Source organism: Pocillopora damicornis, chromosome 3, assembly GCF_964200805.1.
Source record: "Pocillopora damicornis chromosome 3, jaPocDami1.2, whole genome shotgun sequence".
Taxonomy (NCBI): domain Eukaryota; kingdom Metazoa; phylum Cnidaria; class Anthozoa; order Scleractinia; family Pocilloporidae; genus Pocillopora; species Pocillopora damicornis.
In genome coordinates, this window is record NC_142672.1 from 22,726,837 (window position 1) to 22,748,318 (window position 21,482).

Here is a 21,482-nt window from a genome sequence, read left to right on the forward strand (position 1 = left end):
GGGTATTCTGGGGTATTTACTTTGCATGAAATCGTGTATTGAGATCTGAAGTGATAATTCGAAAACGTGATTTCCCCCTTTGTCAAGAAACTTGTCCTTCGAATTATTTGGGCAGGTGAAATCATTGTTTTTGCCATGAGCTTCATTCTTGTAATATTTGTTATGGTAAATTTTTTATTTTGGAGAGACAGGTAGAAAAAAATTGTTTGATAGGATTCGGGTTTTGAAGAAAAGAGCAAATTATGTTGTGTTTTACTTGACTCTTGCAGATTTGTATTGCTAAGACCCTGAGCCTCGTAATTCGCTTTTTCGAGCTGCATAACCGAAAATTTACTCAGCTGAAAGGTGCATTTTCCTGGTGGAAAAATACAGATTGATGCATTGTTTGTCTGAAACAACCAAACCTTTCAGATCAAAGAAATTATTAACAAGCTTGTCATTTTTCACAAAGGTATTTGTTTTAGTCGAAGTCTTCCATTCGACGCCTCTTTAAACGCAATAACATCTCCAGAACTTTAACTATCTCATCACTAAACAAAATTTTACTTTGATGAAATAAACTCTATGGACAATGTGTAAAAGCAGGCGCACTTGTATGGGTTGGTAATATCTGAGTTGAAAACAAGGCACGTTAGTGGGACGAACCTTAAACAAACAATGTTCAAAGCTTTTCTCATTTTTTATTCAAGAAAGATCGCAAGCAGACTAATGATTAGTCAGCAAGTAAACAAAGAAATTAAAGATAATGCTGCGCAATTGTTATCTGTGTTAAACTTCAGAGGTCGGATCACGATCTTCTCATTGACCAACTCAAACTTGGACGTGGAGTTCATTTAGTTTTGTTTGAAGTGAAAGTCATCGGATAGCGAAGAAACTTCTTCGAGGGGTTTCTTTTCTTGATACTTCATAATCGTTAAATTCTTGTTTGCTTTGAAGAGAAGGTCAACAGAGCCTTGCTGAACAAATGAATTCAACCGGGAATCAAACTGCTCCTTTGACACCAGGAATGATTTGCAGCAATGAAGCAGAGCTTGTCTCGATGGCCACTGTGCAATTCTTATCATTCCTTGCAAATTTGGTGGCAGCGATAGCAATATGGAGGCTTCCAGGCCTAGAAGAAAACAAGTATCATCTTGTTGTCAGAACTCTGGTTGTCAGCGACCTCCTAATCCCAATCACAACGCTTCCATTCTCCATCATCTCCTTTGCAACCTGTTCGTGGATTGGAGGCGAGACTCTGTGCTCCGTAACTGCGTTCATCTCCACCACGTTTCTAAGCTGGTCTTTTGTTATCGTGTTTATAATGTGCCTGCTCCGTTTCCTGGCAGTTACAAGGCCTTTGTACTACAGAAACCAAGTTACATATGCGAGAGTGCGGAAGACTCTGATAGTCGGTCTGTTATGGCCTTGCGCTCACCTTATTCTTCCTGCTACGGGCTTCGGAAAGTTTCGTTTGTACAGTAAAGGACTGTACTGTGCTCTCGATTTAACAACAGAGGAACCAAATAATAAGATTCTACTCTACGCCACGGTTGTGGAAGGAAGCCTAGTTACTTTGGCTGTGTTGTATTTCTGTACCACTATCTTGTGTTTTGTTAAGAGGAAGCGAAGAATAAACAGTTTGCTCTCCGAACAGCAGCAGCGAGGAGCTGGCATCGAGAAAGTTAACAGGCAACAAGAAGGATTTGCACGATTAACTTTCGTGATTGTTGCATTGTTTTGTATTTGTTACGTTCCATTCTTGGTAAGTATTTAAATGGGGTAATTTTGACGAGCCTGTGTACGGCCGTGGGTAAGATTTTCATTCAATTACTGAAATTATATCCATAAACGATCGATGTAATGACATTTTTTCTTCCAGCCGACAGAAGTTGTTAGGAATTGCCAAATTTGTGTTTGATATTTTCTGCAACAAAATTAACTTTTTTCAACCGGCTAGCTGGCGTCATCAATTAAAATCACTCAAAAATGCAAGATGTAGCGATTCATCAACGTCTCTGAGGATGGTGAAACGAAATTCTGAGTAAGAATAACGAACAAAAAACTTCAGCAATAACATGAACATATTGAGAGAACAAAATTTTGATTTCTAAGGATCGTCGATAAACTCCCTTGTTGTGTAAGAAAAGACGATGAAGTTTGAAAATTTTGTCGACGAAGGATCAGCACAAAACTCTACTAAAGATCTAGCAAGAAATAGGCCATGAGAAGACCTGTAGGACCCGCGCTTTTCTGTCCGCGTGAGGATTTGGGACCAGTCGGGTAAAAGTTTACCGGAGGTCTGGCACTGATAATGCTTTTAGTGCCAGATTCCAAAGCTTTCAATCACAGAAAAAAAAAGTGTGATAAACATGAAAGCGTAATTAACTGAAAGGTAATTTTAAACTTATGGTGTGGTCCGAATTCATTATTCTTTCAGTCTTACCGCGTGTTTATTCTGATACGAGGCCCACCCTCATACGACGACCACACTTACTTCTACTCTGAGCTATTGGCTCACGTCAACCCTCTTTTAAATCCACTGGTATACGTGCTTTGCAACAAACAATACCGTGCTTCTATCAAGGAGCTCTTCACAAAAAGTTACTGCAAAAGCGTGAGATGGTGGTTGGGCGAGAAATTTTACTTAACAGGTAAAAAAAAAATGACGTTTATCACTACAGTTTGAGTCCACCTTAGTCGATTAGACCGCTCTTGCTATATCGGTCTCAAGGCTTAACGACCCACGAGAGAACGTCCCTGAGCCAGAAGGTCTTCCAAATCACGAGCCGAAGGCGAGTGACTCTCAAAGGTCTCGAGTGTCCATCATGTTTGATTAGATAAACAAAGTAGCCACTTTCCAAAACACAGGCATACACAGTCAAGTCTTTGATTTTCGCAGTTAGTTTTGCCCTAAGATTTTCTGAGATGAAAGTTTCCTCTTTCGTAGCCGCACAGACTGTGTATCCTAAAGTTGATTTGATGTGCCTAGACTTGCTCATTCAACGTTTTGTTAAAATTTGATAGCTGACAGTGAAGAAAATCAGCGAGCTTGAAACTTAAATTTCTGTAATGCGTACCCTATTTCAATGTTATTAACTCATTTTTAGTATATTTCCTTCATTTTTTTTAGATGAAAATACACGAAGCATAGAGTTGAGGAAGATGTCCGCGTTTTCTACAAGAACACAAAGTATTGTTTTGGAATAACAGGTCTTAGTTTCCCTTGGATCTGAATCGTATTTCTCCCATCTAGCTAGCATATAATTCCTTAAAATAGGTCAAGAAAATTTAGTGTTATATCAAGAAATCATTATCAAGCTAGCGCGCAGAACAAGCGTCAATTTGTTTCTGCATTTTTTCTCAGGCGAGCGGAGCCAAACACACAGGAGAGGAAGGAGCCCCTCCCCTTACCCTCCCCTCCCACTCGTCTCGCGCTTGCCTGCGCTCGCCTAAAAATGAAAAGAGGATTCTACAGGCCACCATCAAGCTAATGAGTTAATTCATTCTCATTACTTGTTTGAAGGATAAAGTTTCCATATTAGAAATGCTACATGTCAACAATATCTGGGCCAGTCGGCTGAAGTTTTGACAATTTAAGTGACGGTAAGGCCCCTTGCTTGACGGGGGTGGGCTAGTTGATTTCGGGTGAAGCTAATAACTAATGTTAAAGATCTAGGATTTTTGGTTTGTCTGTAGGTTGCTCTAAAAACAGTTCGTTTGCTTTCGGTGATTCCCAATAAAATATATGAGGTATTTTTTATCTCCGTTGTGATTTTAACTCGATAAACAAGTTCTCTCGCTCACAGGTCCTCACAGGAAAAAGCAAAGTAATTAGAAACTCCCAGAACGTGCAAGGACTGGACGATTTTTGTTGTGTCATGATAAAATCTACCTGACCCCCCTATGGCTCTACAGTATTCTAATGATCCCAATCATTTGCAAACAGTTTTTTATAGTCCTCCCTTTATACTCTCTTACCGACGACTGATCCCCTCTCCGTTCCCCTTACCCAAAAACTCCTCCGGACCTCCCCCCCCTTACTGATAAATTGTTGACAGGTAGCGAAATTCATAAAAGTGACGTCACGTTTTCCGCTGTTGTCCCCATTTCATTTATTAGCATTCGAATTCGCTTTTGAAACTTAAAAAACTCCTACAATCCGTCAATTTGTATTAATTTTTAGTTACCTGGATACCTAATATTAATGAAGCAAACCATACGGCAAAATTGAAACTTCTTTTCACTACGTACATTTGCAGGCAAAATGGAGTGAGCTTCCTAATTGTGTTACGCTTTCCGTGACAAAGATTTCCGCTTTCAGTTTCTAAAATTAGGGGAGCCCCCTAACAATGTTGGGAAATTTCCCTTTTGAATATACTTCCTAGGCAAGTACATTTGATAGCTGCAGTGGGATATTTCCAAAGTCTCGCTGTAAAGACTAGTGGGCAAAACTAGACAAGTCGGAAACGCCGAGGTAAGATTTTGGTTGTGGTATGTGTGAATAATCTCGCCCACATGATAACTCAGTGACACAAGCGTAGGTGCAGTTACAAATGTCCGCTAGAGCAGATATTTTTTCTTGTTTTCCAGAATCCTTCTTTGAATGAATTGAAGAGTAGGTCAATTTTGTCAGCTCCCAATATCTGCGCGGCTTTTAAATTTCTTCAGCATTGCAATTTTACCCACAATATTTTATTTCTCGTCGAAGCACAGGCGGCCCAAGCTCCAGCTGTGAGATGATCATCTTGCGCAATAACAGTCATGGCGGAATTATAAGAGTTTGTATGGGAATATTTACGACCGCTCTAAGGAATAAAAAAAATACGTCAAATTCTCAAAAAAAAATACCTCACCTTACTTCCACAGCGTATTGCTTGTTATCTGACCGCTTACTTTGATGAAAAGAGCCCATTTGAGCGAGTTGTTCATTTCGAGGTTTTCAACGTACATAAGAAAAGCTTTTCTTATGTACGTTGAAAACCTCGAAATGAACAACTCGCTTAAATGGGCTCTTTTCATCAAAGTAAGCGGTCAGATAACAAGCAATACGCTGTGGAAGTAAGGTGAGGTATTTTTTTTTGAGAATTTGACGTATTTTTTTATTCCTTAGAGCGGTCGTAAATATTCCCATACAAACTCTTATAATTCCGCCATGATTGTTATTGCGCAAGATGATCATCTCACAGCTGGAGCTTGGGCCGCCTGTGGTCGAAGAGTCATTGTCAAAATTCTCAGACGGCGGAGAAATTGGCTTCGTTAGGTTTACTCAGACCCACAATGCTACATTTAATTTGAACAGGCATAAATCTGGTCGATGAACTTACTCATTGGAAAGAGACCTGAGTTAACATATCGAGTTTTGTACAAACGATAGATCATCACTCTACATAGTAAATTTCTTATTTAAATGCGATTACATCCCATGTCAGAAGTCACAACGCTGCAAACCTTTTCTGCATTCCAAATTTTCTCGATATAAACGGTTGGTTCGATTGTTTGCTCAGTTTCAACGGTTTACTGTGGGTCTAACGTTAGTCAGCTGAAGATATTTGGAGTAACCCACGCGGTCTGTGGTTGTTAATCGCAGGCGAAGTTTTAAACTTATGGTTTATTTAAGCCTTACACGAAAAGACAGCAAATGATATTGTAACTGATGATTTCCGCTGTGTCTGTTCTCTACTTTGCTTTCATTTAGTGACTCCAAAAATTATTTGTAACTCGTGCATTCTTTGTAGGTGACGTAGAAGCGAGGATTTGGCGATTTTCAAAGGCAAATCGTTTGTAAGACTAGAAAAATCGGTCCAAGGTTTAACTAACAAAAACAAAATGGCTGACCTCGTTTCAATTGCTATGAATCTCTGAAAAAAACACACCCAACTGACAAGAAACACAAGAAAGCTATTATTTAAGATTAAACCCAAGCATGATTAGAAAAAAATTATTGATTGGTTTCAAAAGCTCAGAAGCGAATTCAAATGAGAACAATTTATAACAGTGACGTCAAGTTTTCCGCTGTAGTCCCCATTTCACTTATTAGCATTCGACTTCGCTTTTGAAACTTAGAAACTCCTTCAATCCGTCAATTTGTATTTGATTTCATTTATGCGCATACCTGATATCAATAAAGCAAACCATACAGCAAAATTGAAACTTCTTTTGACCATGTACATTTGCAGGCAAATAAAATGAGCTTAATAATAGCGTTACGCTTTTCGTGACAAAGATTTCCGCTTTCAGTTTCAAGAATTAGGGGTGCCCCCTAAAAATGTTGGGAAATTTCCCTTTTGAATATACTTCCACGGCAAGTATATTTTAACAGCTGCAGTGGGATATTTCCAAAGTCTTGCTGTAAAGACTAGCGAAGATAACTAGACAGGTCGGAAACGCCGAGGTAAGATTTTGGTTGTGGTATATGTGGATAATCTTGCCCTCCTTATAACTCAGCGACACAAACGTTGGTGCAGTTACAGATGTCCGCTAGTGTAGATATTTTTTCTTGTTTAGCAGAATCCTTCTTTGAATAAATTCAAAAGTAAGTGAATTCTGTCTGCTCACAATATCAGCGCGGCTTTTAATTTTCTTTAGCATTGTAATTTTACTCACAATGTTTAATGATCAGCGAAGAGTCACCGTAAAATTCTCAGACGGCGGAGATGTGAAATTGGCTTCGTTAGGTTTATTAAGATCCACGATGCCACATTAAATTTAAACGAGCATAAACCTGGTCGATGAATTAATTGAAAAGAGATCTGAGTTAACATGGCGAGGATTGTATAGACGATAGATTATCACTTTACAGGGTAAAGTTCTTATTTAAATGTAATTATATCCCATTTCAGCAGTCGTAACGCTCCAAATCTTCATTCCAAATTTCCCTGCATAAATGGTTGGTTTGATTGTTCGCTCATATTCAACGGTTTACTGTGGATATTTGCATAGTCTTGAAACGGAACTCTTGCTGTGAGTTTAGTATATCAGCTTTTCTCTTTGACTCTTTGTGAAGGCTATTAAAAAAAAAAACTTCAAAAGAAAGTCGGAAACGCTGAGGTAAGATTTTGGTTGTTGTATATGTAATTAAATGATTTTGCTGTCTCGATAGCTCGGCAACGCAAACATAGGTGCCTCTAGGCAAGTCCATAGATGCAGTGAGATATTTCTAGAATCCTGCATGTAGTTAACTTAAAAAGGAACTCGGGAACTCTGGGGTAAGATTTTGGCTGCAGTATGAAGACTAGTAGATGTGATTAAACTCGCCCTCCCGAAAACTTGGCGACATATACGTAGTTGCAGTTACAGATGTCCGCAAATTTATAATATTACCTCGTTTAGCAAACCCCTCTTTCATTGAAGGCCATAAAAATAGTGGAATTCTGTCAGTTTACAATCTTGGGGCGGCCTTTAATTTTGTTTAGCAGTGTAGGTTTACACAGAATTTTAATTATTCGGTGAAGAGTCGAGGAAATTGATCTCATTCATAACTGTGACCCGGTCAGGATACATTTTAATTTACGCATGCAGGGTCACGTTTACCGCAATCGTCTTTAGGGCGAGGAAAACTGCAGATGAATGGCAAATTTAGTTACATCTCTTTTCACCAGTCCTAATACATCAAAGCAGGTGTTCATTGCACCTTTACCTACGTAAATCGTTGGATACATCGTCCGCTGATATTTCACGGATTATCGTGGATCTGACACAATAAACAGTTCTAAATGCTGGTAATTTAGTGTTAACAACTGAGTTGAAAACGTAAATTGGCCACCGTAAAAAGTAAAAAAGCTGACTTTCGAGCGTTAGCCCTTCGTCAATTGCTCTGACGAAGGGCTAACGCTCGAAACGTCCGCTTTTTTACTTTTTATGGTGGCCAATTTACGTCTTCAATTCAGTTGTTAACACTAAATTACCTGCTATACTCTCCCACCGACGCAGCACCACAGTTTCTTCAGAAACTTATACCCCCTTAGTTCTAAATGATGTTGGAGTATTTTTTGTTCACCAAAACTGACAGTTAGATTTTTCATTTGGGTAGAATTAAAGAAAAACCGCCAGTATTGACACATTGTCGTTCATTTTCTGTCAGCGAAACCAAGCTGCCAATATCGCAGAAATAACTCTAAGCTAGTCGTCCATTGGACCAAAATAAAATTTGCGTTTGCATTTTATTTAACTAAATTCAGAAAACCTGGGCAATAAGCTTTCTGAGGCGAAATTTCCAAATACCTGGATGTTACACTTTAGTAGTTTTTTTTGTGGAGGAATGCGTGACGTCATGAGTTCCGGTTTCGGTTTCTAATGAAGGGGAACCCCCTTTTCGCAACTTTCGGGGAAATTTCCCAGTAACGCTTGACATCTTCAATAAACTTCCGCAGCGTAAGAGAAGCCCACTATAGTAGTGCTCGAAAATGGGTTCTTTTTTTAGGAAAGTTTCATTGTGGACACGGCATGTTCCTTTCACTTAGGCTTTTATAAGAACACTTTTGATTACCACGTGGTTCAACTTGAAAGACGAGGATCTAGTTGTAGCAGAAGTGTTTATTACCTTCGAATTCAGATAATCTTTAAACATTGTCGCAAATAAAGCTGTTCACGCATTTATCTTTGAGCGATTCCAGTAACATGTGTTAAATTAGCCCAAGTTTTTCTCAGAAGTTTTTTGAAGTACATATTCTTCTGTACTATAATTATATTCCGGCTTTGAGCGATGGCGTCAATTATGTGAATTCGCTGTTGACCTACATTTAGCCTTGCTCAAAAGATCCTTAGGATAAACACTTGACGTTGCCCGGTCTGCGTTTGGATGTTAGTTTAGGGAGCCTTCAAGCCCCGAGGTATATCGCTTTTGCACTTAAGAGGTGATAATTCCCAATGCGCCAATCCACCTACACTCTTGTATATGTAGCTGTAGTACAGGGAGGAGAGGAGTTAAATTTGATTAAATTTCAAACTAAATTAACCCCCAATTATAGCGCGACTTTATGTCTTTTGATAGACCCATAGTACACGGGATGACGTCCCTTGAAATCCTCTTTGCGAAAATGGTTAAGGAGTCAATCTTTCCAAATAAGGCTTTGTCAGGAAGCGAATCTTGTGATCTTTTCCTTTTTCCGGTTGAAAAGTTATCTAAGTGCAACCGAAGTTCACTTGACAAACTCTCGGTACCAATGAGCGCACATGCACGCATAGCGTGTGCTATGGCGAACCTTAGAAACTGGGTTAGAAACATTTACTTTATTTAACCTGTTTTCAAACATTTCGAACATTATGACTGATGTCGTTAGCTCTTTACACTTTTGTTGACCCCTTCAAAACGTTCTTCTGTCTCCAAGTATTGAATCTTGTGCTTTTACAATCATATTTCTCAACCATTGGCCTGATTGTGGCTCATTAGTTTTGCTGTTAAGGACTAAAATAGCGTGTTTTTTCCTTTAGGTTGACAGGTCATGTGACTTATCTAACGCTAGTGCGTCAAGTTCGTTCAGTTCACTCTGAATAACAGAGGTTTGTTGTAGTTCATAATCCATGTTACCAACCCTGCGATAATAGCCCTAATTCACCGAATGAACCCCTCCCTCTCTTACTCTTTAGGAGTTTCATTTTCAGTGAAAGCCTTGACGTTTCTTTCAGCAACTATTGTGGAATCCGGTCCTGATTGTTTTCACCCATTTATATCATTATCAGAAAAATAATTACGAAAAATCAACTAATGACGGGTGAACAAAGTAATGATTATGTTGAATTTTCGGCTGAAAGGGCCATTGATGTTGAAAGCCGTCCTTATCGATTTACAACCAAAGCCTGTAAGATTGTGCCCAAAATTGATATTAAGTTTTAGAGTAATTGGTTCTCTTTCAGTGATGGCGGAAGGTGGTAAGGTGAATGTTGAAGATGGGAAATCTACAGAAGGTAAGAAGGAAAAACAGTTTAATTACAGTCAACTTTCTGTTTGGAAAATGTCACATGATTATTACTTCCAGTTTGGGGCTTGATTGACAAAACACATTATATGACAGTTTTTCTCATGCATGATGATAAATAAAAGTAAAACCACAAGGGAAATACTCGTGAAAGGTCTTGTTTTTTAAGGCTAATGGTCTCACCATGAACGTGATGCTTTCCTTTCCAGTTGCAGAGGAACGTCAGGTCAGATCCATTGACTTAAAACTGAATTTAGCTTATGATATTCAAGCAGGTGAGGAAGGTAGTCTTACAAGTCATAGTCACAACGTGAATTTATGGTCTGATTTATTATCATGTTTCAGATGCCAACTTTTGAATTTAAGGGAAACTCAATTCCATGCCAAAACTCTTCTACTGAGAGAAAAATTTGGAAGTATGAAATTATGAACTGCCTGACTTAACCCAACTTTTAGGATAGCGTATTTCTCAGACTATATGAAACATTGAATGTGATCTCGTAAGGAACATAAAAGCAAAACAAAACGATACAAAAACTTCGAAAAACTATTGAACCTTCGGGTTCCTAACGTTATGAAAAGGGACCACCAGGGCAATTTTTTTACAATTTGTCCCCAGTACCTCTCTCCAGGTAAATCAGTTCCTCTTTATCCACTTTTCTGTTGTCCATCTTCAGATCTCTATCGTTCTTCCTCTCACTCCCGCCTCGATTAGAGTCCAGCACCTGACGTTTTTGCTGATTTTGTCGATAAGATCAACATACACCTGTTCGTTAAACTCGTTAATCAGTGTTTAATAACACTGTCGGTACCGTAGCGTGTGATTGGAAATCTTCTTTAAACGGCGTACTTTTTCACAATCTTATTTCGCCACTTCTAGATCTTAATTTTAGTTTTGATGGGAAAGATATATCAAACACTGGAGATAGAGTTTGAGTATTTTTCCAAATACCGCGATACACGTTGTTTTGAATTAACTTATCAGTGTTTGTCTATATGGGCAAAATGTTGCAACGTATTTGATTTTTTACATCTTAGCTGGTTTGGTACAATTTAGGTTTGAAACTGTTCAGTGGCTGAACAATCGCGCCACAGTGATTCGAGGCCGACAGAGATATCAGAAAGATCCTTATCCTCCGTATACTCGTCTGATTATTTTTCTCTCGTTATAGACGTTCTGGCCGTTTCACCGTCCGATGGTACATCGCCATTTGATGATGCAACCTTAAAAGGTAACAATAACAACCAAAATAAGCACAACCTATTCAATGAGGTATGGTCATCGAGTCAATTAGGGTTACGCAATCCTTTTAAGAGGGGCACACAAAAGGACCTGTACCGCCTAGTCATCGTGTAACAGGAAAAATGCAAATATATTTTGCAAGTCAACAAAATGACTTCAACGTTTGACAGCCAATTCAGAATGCTTCTCTCCTAGATATTTTACACATCTGTTTATGTCAGGCTACTATTTTGTGCATCCCTATTCAGTCGGGCTAAATCGAGCTAAACGCCAAACTCTATAGCTGCAGAGCAGCGGCTCAGCTCCTTTTGGGTAACAACTGATCGATCATGCTTTACCAATTTTGTATTCATTTTGATAGGGATTCATTACAATCATTTACAGTTGGAATCGAGTGCGTGAAGGAAACCTTTTGTTGCGTTTGCAGCAATCTCAGTCAAAGGCTCAATGCACGGCCCCGTCACCAACGTCACGCGTTCTAGCCGATTTTCTATTCGTCCGCTAGCTAATTGAAAGATGAGATAAAACCTGACACTAAAAATTGTGAACCTCAAACTAGCCAATCGGATACAAGAAAAACAGGTCGAAAACAAACAGACCGAAATTCAGATGCTCTTGCAAGACTTTTTCGCTAATTTGGCAACTTACCCAGCACTGAGAAAACATTATTAGCTGCTGCGTATAAAGTAGACTCCAATTCTGACAGTTGAGAAATTGCACTTCCGTACTCACATGAAATTATTTTGTTAGGAAATTTTCAAGAAGCCTTGGATGATGCTACAGTGTCTGTTCAATTGGCACCGACTTCCATTGAAGCAATAGAAATCGGTAAGTTCTATGCATTTCCTGAGACATGCAGGAATTGTCTCCGAGAATGACCGAAAGGTTGGACTTCTGACCAGTTGACCATTCAGGCAAACAGCTTGTACTGGGGTGCAACATTGTCTGATCTTCTTAAATCGTTTCACAATTTAATCGTTACGGCTCAATTTCGACTTTCCGTTAGACAGGCCATCTTCCAAAAGCAGAATGAAAATTCCAAATTTCTCATTTTGAAAAGTAATTCTCCTACTCTTAAATTGTTTTAAATTAAGTTGTAAGTTCTGACAGTTTAATAAAAAAAAAGCTGCTGTACCATCACATTTATTATTTAAACTGCGATGTTTAAAAGGATTTCCAGGCATGGATAATGCCCTAACAGCACACGTGTAAAATTGCGAGAAGCCTTATTGCCCACGCACTTTGACTTTTTTCGGGCATCGAGGATCTTTTTTTTTTTCATTCACTGATGAAGTCGACTTTTATTGTCAATAAAGACTATCATGTTTATATAACAAACAAAATAATAGGTGGTTGCTCGTAGAAATGAAACTTCTCCTCGAGTGTTCAACCCGACATCCCCACCTCTTTCCCTGTCTTCTCTCATAGGCTATCGCGTTGACCCCTCGGAGAGAAATTCCATATCTACGCGTACCCATGTACAACTCTCAATTTTTTCACCAGTCTGCATATTATACTCTGTTTCGAGTCTGGTAAATTTCCTTTGATTGCGTACATTGCGAGACATCAATAAAGTTGAGATTTGTAAGATTAAAATAGAAGTTCAAGTTGAGGTGTTTTAGTATCCGCAATGGGAAAAATGATCTTCCTTAATACAATTTTGTTCAATTTATTCTAGGGGCCAGTGCATGCGTACAGCAACACCTGTATCAAGAAGGCATTACCTGGTGTCAGAAAGGATTGGCAGTATCCTTTGACGAATGTAGAAAAAGTCAATATTGCGTTGGAGATTCCTTTCATTTAATTACTCATGTTTAAAAGCGAAAAGTAATCGGTTCCCATATGCTGTTAACTCTAATAAATAAACGAATTCAAGAAACCGGGCGACCTGTCATGAAGACGGCAACAACAACAGAAATCATCTTAAACAGTACTGGGTTCAAACGTTTACATGAATAATACCCTTAATTATATCAGCTCTTACCATAATACACAGTGGGTGCCAAACAACTCCAAATTCCTATCGAACCTTAATCCTAAAGTCAAAGCTCTGTGATTTCTTTTCTCTCATGTCCTATCACTGGTATTAAAACCTTATTGCTTGCACCGCTGGCAATGTCATTGCCAGCTCCAGTCACCGGAAGAGTGAGGAGTCAGGTGCAAGTTTACATATAAGCTTCTATATTCATCAACACAACTGATCTAGGCCATGAGAATTTACGGCACAATTTTTGTCTAACCTCCTATTCCACTTTGGGCAAAAATATACCTGTACTTCTGGGTTGTCGGCTTATAAACCCTAGTTTAACCCTTTAATGTGTTGCCTAAGTAAAATGAAGGAATTGAAGAGTAGTTCATATACACGGAGAGTTTTTTAAACTCACCCATTCAGGTAAAGGATTTGTCTAATAGGGCTTACATTGAATAGATGTAAATGTGCGGCTGACTCCAAACACTCGTATTGTACCAGCGGTGGCGATGGCAGTTGTTGGTATCAGTGTTGAGAGTTGCTTACGAAATGGCATAGGCAGTGAAAAGTTGTCCTTGAAGTTGCACTAGCGATCACAATGGAAATATAGTAATAGTGCTTCTTGCGCTGGCAGTGGTGCTAGAAGTGGTGGTGATGTTGGCGATGGTGGTGCCAATTAGTGCCACTGCCGCCGCTGCTACTTCTGCCAATTTTCATTTCACCGGAGTGAATGCTGCCATGAATCGGGTTGGGTTTGAAATTTTAGTGTAAACAGAACTGACCCAAAACTCTTTAGAAGGCAAATTATTTGACTTGACCCTTTGAAGATTAACAATAACAATAAGAAGTTACTTGAGTTGTGGACCGAGTGTGATAATCAACCAACTGATGCAACAGATGAAACGAGAATTAATAAGGAGATTAACTCCAACCGTGACAAAGAAAAAGCAAAAATCGAGGTAAGAGAATATTTACGGCTTTAAAATTCAATGAAAATTAAGAGGTAACACGGAGAAGGACGCTCGCATGGAAGAGCGATAGATATACTTAAGAAGGTAGTTGTTATGTTTGTGATACCTAGATGATGTCTGAAATCTAAGACGGTTGAGCAGTTGCGTTTCACAGAGGTCGTTAGCTGAGCGCTGTTCACATGTTTTTTTCACTCTGATATTGTTTATTGACTATTCGTTATTATTAAAACTGTTTACTCAATTTTCTTAAACTCTAAAGCTAAGTGTTTGGCTAACTTCAAAGATATTATCATTTGTAAACCTAAAACAACGTCCACTGGGTCAAGGCAGTTTTCATTTCATTAATGAAGAGGCTGAAGGACAAATTTTCGCAGTCCACACCCGGCTGGCTTGGTTGGATAAATTGAGTAGCACCGTATGCAAGTCTGGTTCAAATAATAAGCTATCAAAAAACGTAATTAAGGATAAGTAAGCCAAGGGGGTAAAAAGGCAATTAAACGATTTCCATATTTCTAACTTCAAACCTTAGGATATACATATCAACGAACAGCTACCTCAAGGAACTCTCCAAAAGATCTTCCTCGATGCGAACAATTTGCGTTTTTCTATTGGAGCAAGAGACAAAGCTGGAGAGGGAAAGAGTTACGGCAATCTCGGCAACGCTTATCATAGCCCAGGAGATTTCGAAAGAGCCATCCACTATCTTGAATGTCATCTAAAAATTGCCAAAGAAGTTAAAGACAAGCCTGGAGTGGGAATGAGTTATAGCAATCTCGGCAATGCTTATTATCGCCTAGGATATTTCGAAAGAGCCATCCAGTTACATGAACGTGATCTGAAAATTTCCAAAGAAGTGGGAGACAAGGCTGGAGAGGGAAGGAGTTATTGCAATCTCGGCAATGCTTATCATAGGCAAGGAGATTTCGAAAGAGCCATCCAATATCATGAACGTCACCTGAAAATTGCCAAAGAAGTGGGAGACAAGGCTGGAGAGGGAAAGAGTTACGGCAATCTCGGCAATGCTTATGATGGCCTAGGAGATTTCGAAAGAGCCATCCAGTATCATGAACGTCACATGAAAATTGCCAAAGAAGTGGGAGACAAGGCCGGAGAGGGAATGAGTTACGGCAATCTCGGCAATGCTTATCATAGCCTAGGAGATTTCGAAAGAGCCATCCGGTATCATGAACGTGATCTAAAAATTGCCAAAGAAGTGGGAGACAATTCCGGAGAGGGAAGGAGTTACGGCAATCTCGGCGTTGCTTATCATTGCCTAGGAGATTTCGAAAGAGCCATCCAGTATCATGAACGTCATCTGAAAATTTCCAAAGAAGTGGGAGACAAGGCTGGAGAGGGAAAGAGTTACGGCAATCTCGGCAATGCTTATGAGAGCCTAGGAGATTTCAAAAGAGCCATCCAGTATCATGAACGTGATCTGAAATTTGCCAAATTAGTGGGAGACAAGGCTCAAGAGGGAAAGTGTTATGGCAGTCTCGGCAATGCTTATGATAGCTTAGGAGATTTCGAAAGAGCCATCCAGTATCATGAACGTGATCTGAAAATTGCCAAAGAAGTGGGAGACAAGGCTGGAGAGGGAAGGAGTTACTGCAATCTCGGCATTTCTTATTGTAACCTTGGAGATTTCGAAAGAGCCCTACAGTATCATGAACGTGATCTGAAAATTGCCAAAGAAGTGGGAGACAAGGCTGGAGAGGGAAGGAGTTACGGAAATCTCGGCATTGCTTATCGTTGCCTAGGAGATTTCGAAAGAGCCATCCAGTATCATGAACGTGATCTGAAAATTGCCAAAGAGGTGGGAGACAAGGCTGGAGAGGGAAAGAGTTACGGCAATCTCGGCAATGCTTATCATAGGCTAGGAGATTTCGAAAGAGCCATCCAGTATCATGAACGTCATCTGAAAATTGCCAAAGAAGTGGGAGCCAAGGCTGGAAAAGGAAAGAGTTACAGCAATCTCGGCAATGCTTATCAGAGCCTTGGAGATTTCGAAAGAGCCATCCAGTATCATGAACGTCATCTGAAAATTGCCAAAGAAGTGAGAGACAAGGCTGGAGAGGGAATGAGTTACGGCAATCTCGGCAATGCTTATCAGAGCCTAGGAGATTTCGAAAGAGCCATCCAGTATCATGAACGTCATCTGAAAATTGCCAAAGAAGTGGGAGACAAGGCTGCAGAGGGAAGGAGTTACGGCAATCTTGGCATTGTTTATGATAGCCTAGGAGATTTCGAAAGAGCCATCGAGTATCATGAACGTCATCTGAAAGTTGCCAAAGAAGTGGGAGACAAGGCTGAAGAGGGAAGAAGTTACGGCAATCTTGGCAATGCTTATCATAGGCTAGGAGATTTCGAAAGAGCCATCCAGTATCATGAAAGTGATCTGAAAATTGCCAAAGAAGTGGGAGACAAGGCTGGAGAGGGAAAGAGTTACGGCAATCTCGGCATTGCTTATCAGAGCCTAGGAGATTTCGAAAGAGCCATCCAGTATCATGAACGTCATCTGAAAATTGCCAAAGAAGTGGGAGACAAGGATGGAAAGGGAAGGAGTTACAGCAATCTCGGCAATGCTTATTATAGGCTAGGAGATTTCGAAAGAGCCATCCAGTATCATGAACGTCATCTGAAAATTTCCAAAGAAGTGGGAAACAAGGCTGGAGAGGGATCCAGTTACGGTAATCTGGCCAATTTGTATTGGAAGTTGGGAGATCTAGAAAGAGCTGTTAACCTGTATCGTTCTTGTGTGATAATTTTTGATGCTATCCGAGCCAAGCTGCGGTTCAGAGATGATTGCAAGGTTAGCTTCCGCGACATGCAAAGAAACGCATATACTTGTTTGTGGCGTCTTCATTTAGAACAAAATCAAATTTTGGATGCGCTTCTATCTGCTGAACAAGGACGTGCACAGGCTCTAAATGATCTGATTTGTCTTAGATATGGGTTTAAAGAAATACAACCTCGGCCTCACACCCCAGGGAATTTTGATTTTGATGTTCTTGTAAGCGGTGCTGTTTCAAATACAGTCTTTATGGCTGTAGATAATAAGGAATGCAAGATATTCTACTGGTTTATTAACAGCTTTCAAGATATTCAATTGAGAAGTATTGAAATAAGAAATCATGGCTCGTTCGAAGATGTCAATACCTTTATTGGAAGCTTAATGGACACAGCATCAAGAGAGTTTAAAAGAAGTGTTATTAAATGCGAAAACCGCTCTCTTGATGAGCCCTGTACTGAAGAATTGGTGAAGAAAAGGTCAGGTCATGCTTATTTCTCTACTGAATGCTCACCGAAAACTGCTTTACGAATGTTGTATGACGTTATCATTGAGCCGATTGGTGATCTCGTCAATGGCAATGAACTTATCTTTGTTCCCGAGAGTTCATTGTGGTCAGTCCCTTTTGCTGCATTGATGGATTCCGAGTCAAATTATTTGTGTGACTCTTTCCAAGTTCGAACGATTCCATCCCTTACTACTTTGAGGTTGATAAATGATTACCCAGACGACTTCCACCATAAGAAAAGTGCTTTACTCGTGGGTGATCCATGTTTGGAGGGGGTTCTTTTCGAGGAGAGGACGCTCGATCCACTGCCATGTGCCAGAGAAGAAGTAATGATCATCGGGAGAATTCTTGGCACTGATCCGCTTATTGGTGAAGAAGCAAAAAAAGATGAAGTGTTGAGGCGACTTCCCTCTGTTGCCTTGGTGCACTTTGCTGCACATGGCCGAATGGAAACAGGCGAAATTGCCTTAGCGCCACGAAGTACTTGCCCATCAAAGCCCTTTGTTGAGGAGGATTTTATTCTAACAATGAAAGATGTGTTGGATATCCGGATACGAGCAAGGCTGGTTGTGTTAAGTTGTTGTCACAGTGGTCGTGGAGAGATTAAGGCTGAGGGAGTTGTTGGAATTGCAAGAGCATTTTTGGGTGCCGGTGCTCGCTCTGTTCTCGTGTCGCTGTGGGCGATTGATGACGAGGCTACTCTTGTGTTTATGAAACACTTTTATGAAGAATTGATTACTGGGAAGCTTGCAAGTGAAGCTCTTAACCAAGCTATGAAGAGCATGAAAGAGTCTGAAGAGTTTAGCGATGTGAAGTACTGGGCACCCTTTGTGCTCATCGGGGATGACGTCAGACTGGAATTAAATTGAAGATAGCATTTTGGATATTGTCAAATGTAAGTAGGCAATTATTAATTGATGATATATTTTGAATGAAGCCACATCATATTTACATGAAGGGAAGTTATCATGCCAAGGTACAAGTTCTGCCATTCAATTTTAGTGCTCTGAGTAGCTGACTGCAACGGCCCTTAGGCCTTTAAAAATGATTTGTTCTTAGTCACGCATTAACAACGTATGATTTGCAGTGAGCAGCAACATGATATCCTGGTTTGCAGGAAGACTTTAACCAAAACTAGGATATGTAATGATAAACATAATGACGTGATGTAAATCTTAGTTTGTGTACAATGTATATCAAAATGAGTGAAAGGAATATTTGGTCATCGGTGCTGTTGCCACGCATAGCTTGCATCGAAAATGTTAATTGTTCTCTGCGCTGACTCCTCCGATTTCTCATACTTCTACAAATATCGGTGTGTTAAACAAGTCTTACTTTAGGAGCGTATTCAAACCTATGTTAAAATGAATATTCTCTATTTACCTTTCAGACACCTCTTATCCTGTTTCTAGAAGAGACAAGATCCTTGCTGATGGTTTTTGGCAACGATTTGAAACCAAGTTCTCCGACGACAAGAATTTCCTCAGTATTTTCAGCGATATAGCTTGGTTTTAAAAACAAAATGTCTCAGTTTTCAAACGTCCTAATTATCTCGGGATGTAATGATATTGTCTGTCAGTAGAAAAAAAAAACTGAACGAGTTGCTGAGTTGGGTTTTTAAGGCGAAATCTAAGTTTAAAACTTTTGTATCAATAACCTTATTTTAATTCCTTGATACAGAGTATGAAAGACACGACAATGCGTTGCAGAATAGGAGGTGAACTATGGTAGATTGTGCTTGTGACTTACAAGTGAATTTTAAAAAATTAATTGGTTTACTGATTACGATTGAAGTAGTTGAAGTATTTCAAAAGACTCAAGAAGTGGTGCGCACTTCCTCAGTTAAAAAAATTGTGGCGAATTCTTTAATTCTTTCTGGAATGAGTCGACAGAAGTTAAGCTTCGAAGATTTGTTCCCGTAATTTATTTCAAAGGATTATGTACTTTATGTGTAGAGCGAAGCAGTTATCTCGCTCACGTGTTCGTGATGTTTTTCAATTTGAATCTTACGAATGTTTCATTTTCATTGTAAAATTTAATTCACTTTTAAGTTGCAATTTCCTTTCTTGGTTAATTACAGCACCGAGGCAGTTTCTATGCAAATTGAACGTTAAAGTTTGTAGTTTATAACTGTGAATATATGACAATTATATATGTATATATACTCCATATTAACTTCATTACAGCGAAGATCGCTTTCATATTCATTATCTTTATTATAGTTTCAGTATTTAGTGTTTTGGTGCTTAGAAGAGAGTTTTGATATCATGTCAAGATCCTTCGGTCTTTCAAATTTCCTCGGGTTGGATTCTTCTTTCACCATGCTCTTTCTAAAGGGACAGTTTTTGTAACGAATTAGGAACAGTGATTGACTCGAAAAGTTATTGTAATCTCTTTGACTTTGTTATCATGTGAAAATAAAAACTCTCTAACAGAATGTCCTTTTGTTACAGATCTGGGCCCAGCTGTTCAAAGAGTGGATATAACGCTATCCAAAGGATAAATCAATATGCAGCGGATAACTGTTAAGAAAACGTACTGCGCTATCCACCGGAGAGCGATTTATCCAGTGGATAGCGTTATCCAACCTTTGAACAACCAGGTCCTGATGATGGAACTCAGCCCTGTAACATCTTGTATAGAGATAACCCTGAACAATGAAGGATGCAAAGCTCATGCATTGTGATTTTTTGGTTGGAAGCAGTCGTAGGTGATCATTGTTAACAACACCCTCAACGAAATTGGATGGAATGAGATTCGATTTCTCGAGGGGAATTTGAATCTTTTCAATAAGTTTTAGTTCCCCTCGTTTAGTTTCCTTTCCCTTAGGGTATGACTTTAAGTGTGCGCTCGATAAAAGGGTTCTTAGAAGTTTGACTACAATTAAACATCAAATGATACGTCATAACAAATAGAATGTCAGTATCTGTCCTTGGAAATAATTATCTTGGAAGTTGTTCGCGTAACCCAACACCGCTGGTACTAAATTTTTTTTATTTTTTCGTCCTGTTGCTCTGTTTCACGGGCTGAGACTGTTTTCCCATAATGCAACAAAATAAATATGATAAGCATGGTAAGGAAAGCCTGTTAAGGAATTCTCGGAAAATTAAATTCCATTTTGATTGACTGTATAAAAATAACTTAGGTGAAATTGATAGATCCCAAGGGTCAAACTAGAAGCCACCTCCCCTCTCCTGTGACTTTACTAGTACATTTTGTCACCTGACGCCCAAAGCCTTGAAATTGAAAGCCTAGAAACATCGGCACTGGAATGAATGGTCCAGAATTCGACAACTCGGGGTGTTTTCTGTCTAAACACTCAAGTGCGAGTGCTACTCAAGCTTCTATAGCCTTCTTTCGTTAATTCTTACAGTGACGGTAGTAAGAGCAGCGTTTTTTTTTTTATAGTCGAAGGCTTTGACATTGTAACTGTCACTGCCTTTTACCTCAATTGCTTATTGGAGACAAATCAATGCTTGCATTAGTGCCTGCTGATAGCCCACGTCCTTGTAACAAAAAAACTGAAATTTTAATTCACTGCCTATTATGTACAGTTAATCGTCATTATGGTAAATATGGCATGATGATACATGTTCTTATTTCTTAAAAATTAAGATAACGTGATTTGGAGGCAAATATTTTCCCGCCTATCTCTTAGTGCAATGCTTCTACAAAGCCGACTACACGTCAGTTTGGTTTCTGTATGACTGTTTATCTATAATTTCTACGATAGATTATATCAAACGTAATGTCTACGCAAGGAGCAATAATTCTAACTTGTTGATGAGTTTTTCTACGAACAATGGCGCAAATCCATCCACATGATCGCACAGATGCAAATTATGCTCTCTACCAAAAGCAAAGGAATAAGTGTACTTCCTCAAGACGGAAAGTGATCAGGGCATATTTTCTTAATAAATCCGAAGCAGAAAATCTGAATGAATTTTGGAACCCTTATCGTCCTTTTCTTCAGTCAAAGAAATCAAGGCAAGCAAACGACATCTCACTGGAAGAAAACGAGGCATTTATCAAAGACAAAAATGAGATAGCAAATATTTTCAACAGCTATTTTATTCCTGTCGCTGATGCAGCAGCATAGATAAATGA

General features: G+C 39.3%; 2 protein-coding genes across 2 annotated transcripts; both read left to right on the forward strand.

Annotated features, from left to right (window-relative positions):
* Positions 1-675: 675 nt before the first annotated feature.
* On the forward strand, positions 676-3,739 carry LOC149048854 (histamine H2 receptor-like). Its single transcript, XM_089199399.1, has 3 exons — positions 676-1,744; positions 2,420-2,633; positions 3,113-3,739. The coding sequence occupies exons 1-3, from the start codon at positions 965-967 to the stop codon at positions 3,187-3,189; spliced, it is 1,071 nt and encodes a 356-aa protein (XP_089055525.1). The 5' UTR covers positions 676-964; the 3' UTR covers positions 3,190-3,739.
* A 2,478-nt stretch (positions 3,740-6,217) lies between these two features.
* LOC149048855 (uncharacterized) lies at positions 6,218-20,287 on the forward strand. Its single transcript, XM_089199565.1, has 11 exons — positions 6,218-6,373; positions 9,412-9,480; positions 9,835-9,885; positions 10,106-10,171; positions 11,069-11,251; positions 11,398-11,451; positions 11,890-11,967; positions 12,818-12,885; positions 13,936-14,067; positions 14,609-18,270; positions 18,766-20,287. The coding sequence occupies exons 3-10, from the start codon at positions 9,837-9,839 to the stop codon at positions 18,242-18,244; spliced, it is 4,266 nt and encodes a 1,421-aa protein (XP_089055691.1). The 5' UTR covers positions 6,218-6,373; positions 9,412-9,480; positions 9,835-9,836; the 3' UTR covers positions 18,245-18,270; positions 18,766-20,287.
* Positions 20,288-21,482: the final 1,195 nt, after the last annotated feature.

Coding starts and splice junctions, on each gene's coding strand:
- LOC149048854 (XM_089199399.1), top strand. CDS start 965: ATGAATTCAACCGGGAATCAAACTGCTCCTTTGACACCAGGAATGATT. Junction 1,745..2,419: donor TTTGTTACGTTCCATTCTTG/GTAAGTATTTAA, acceptor TTATTCTTTCAG/TCTTACCGCGTGTTTATTCT. Junction 2,634..3,112: donor CGAGAAATTTTACTTAACAG/GTAAAAAAAAAA, acceptor CATTTTTTTTAG/ATGAAAATACACGAAGCATA.
- LOC149048855 (XM_089199565.1), top strand. CDS start 9,837: ATGGCGGAAGGTGGTAAGGTGAATGTTGAAGATGGGAAATCTACAGAA. Junction 9,886..10,105: donor AGATGGGAAATCTACAGAAG/GTAAGAAGGAAA, acceptor TTTCCTTTCCAG/TTGCAGAGGAACGTCAGGTC. Junction 14,068..14,608: donor AAGAAAAAGCAAAAATCGAG/GTAAGAGAATAT, acceptor TTCAAACCTTAG/GATATACATATCAACGAACA.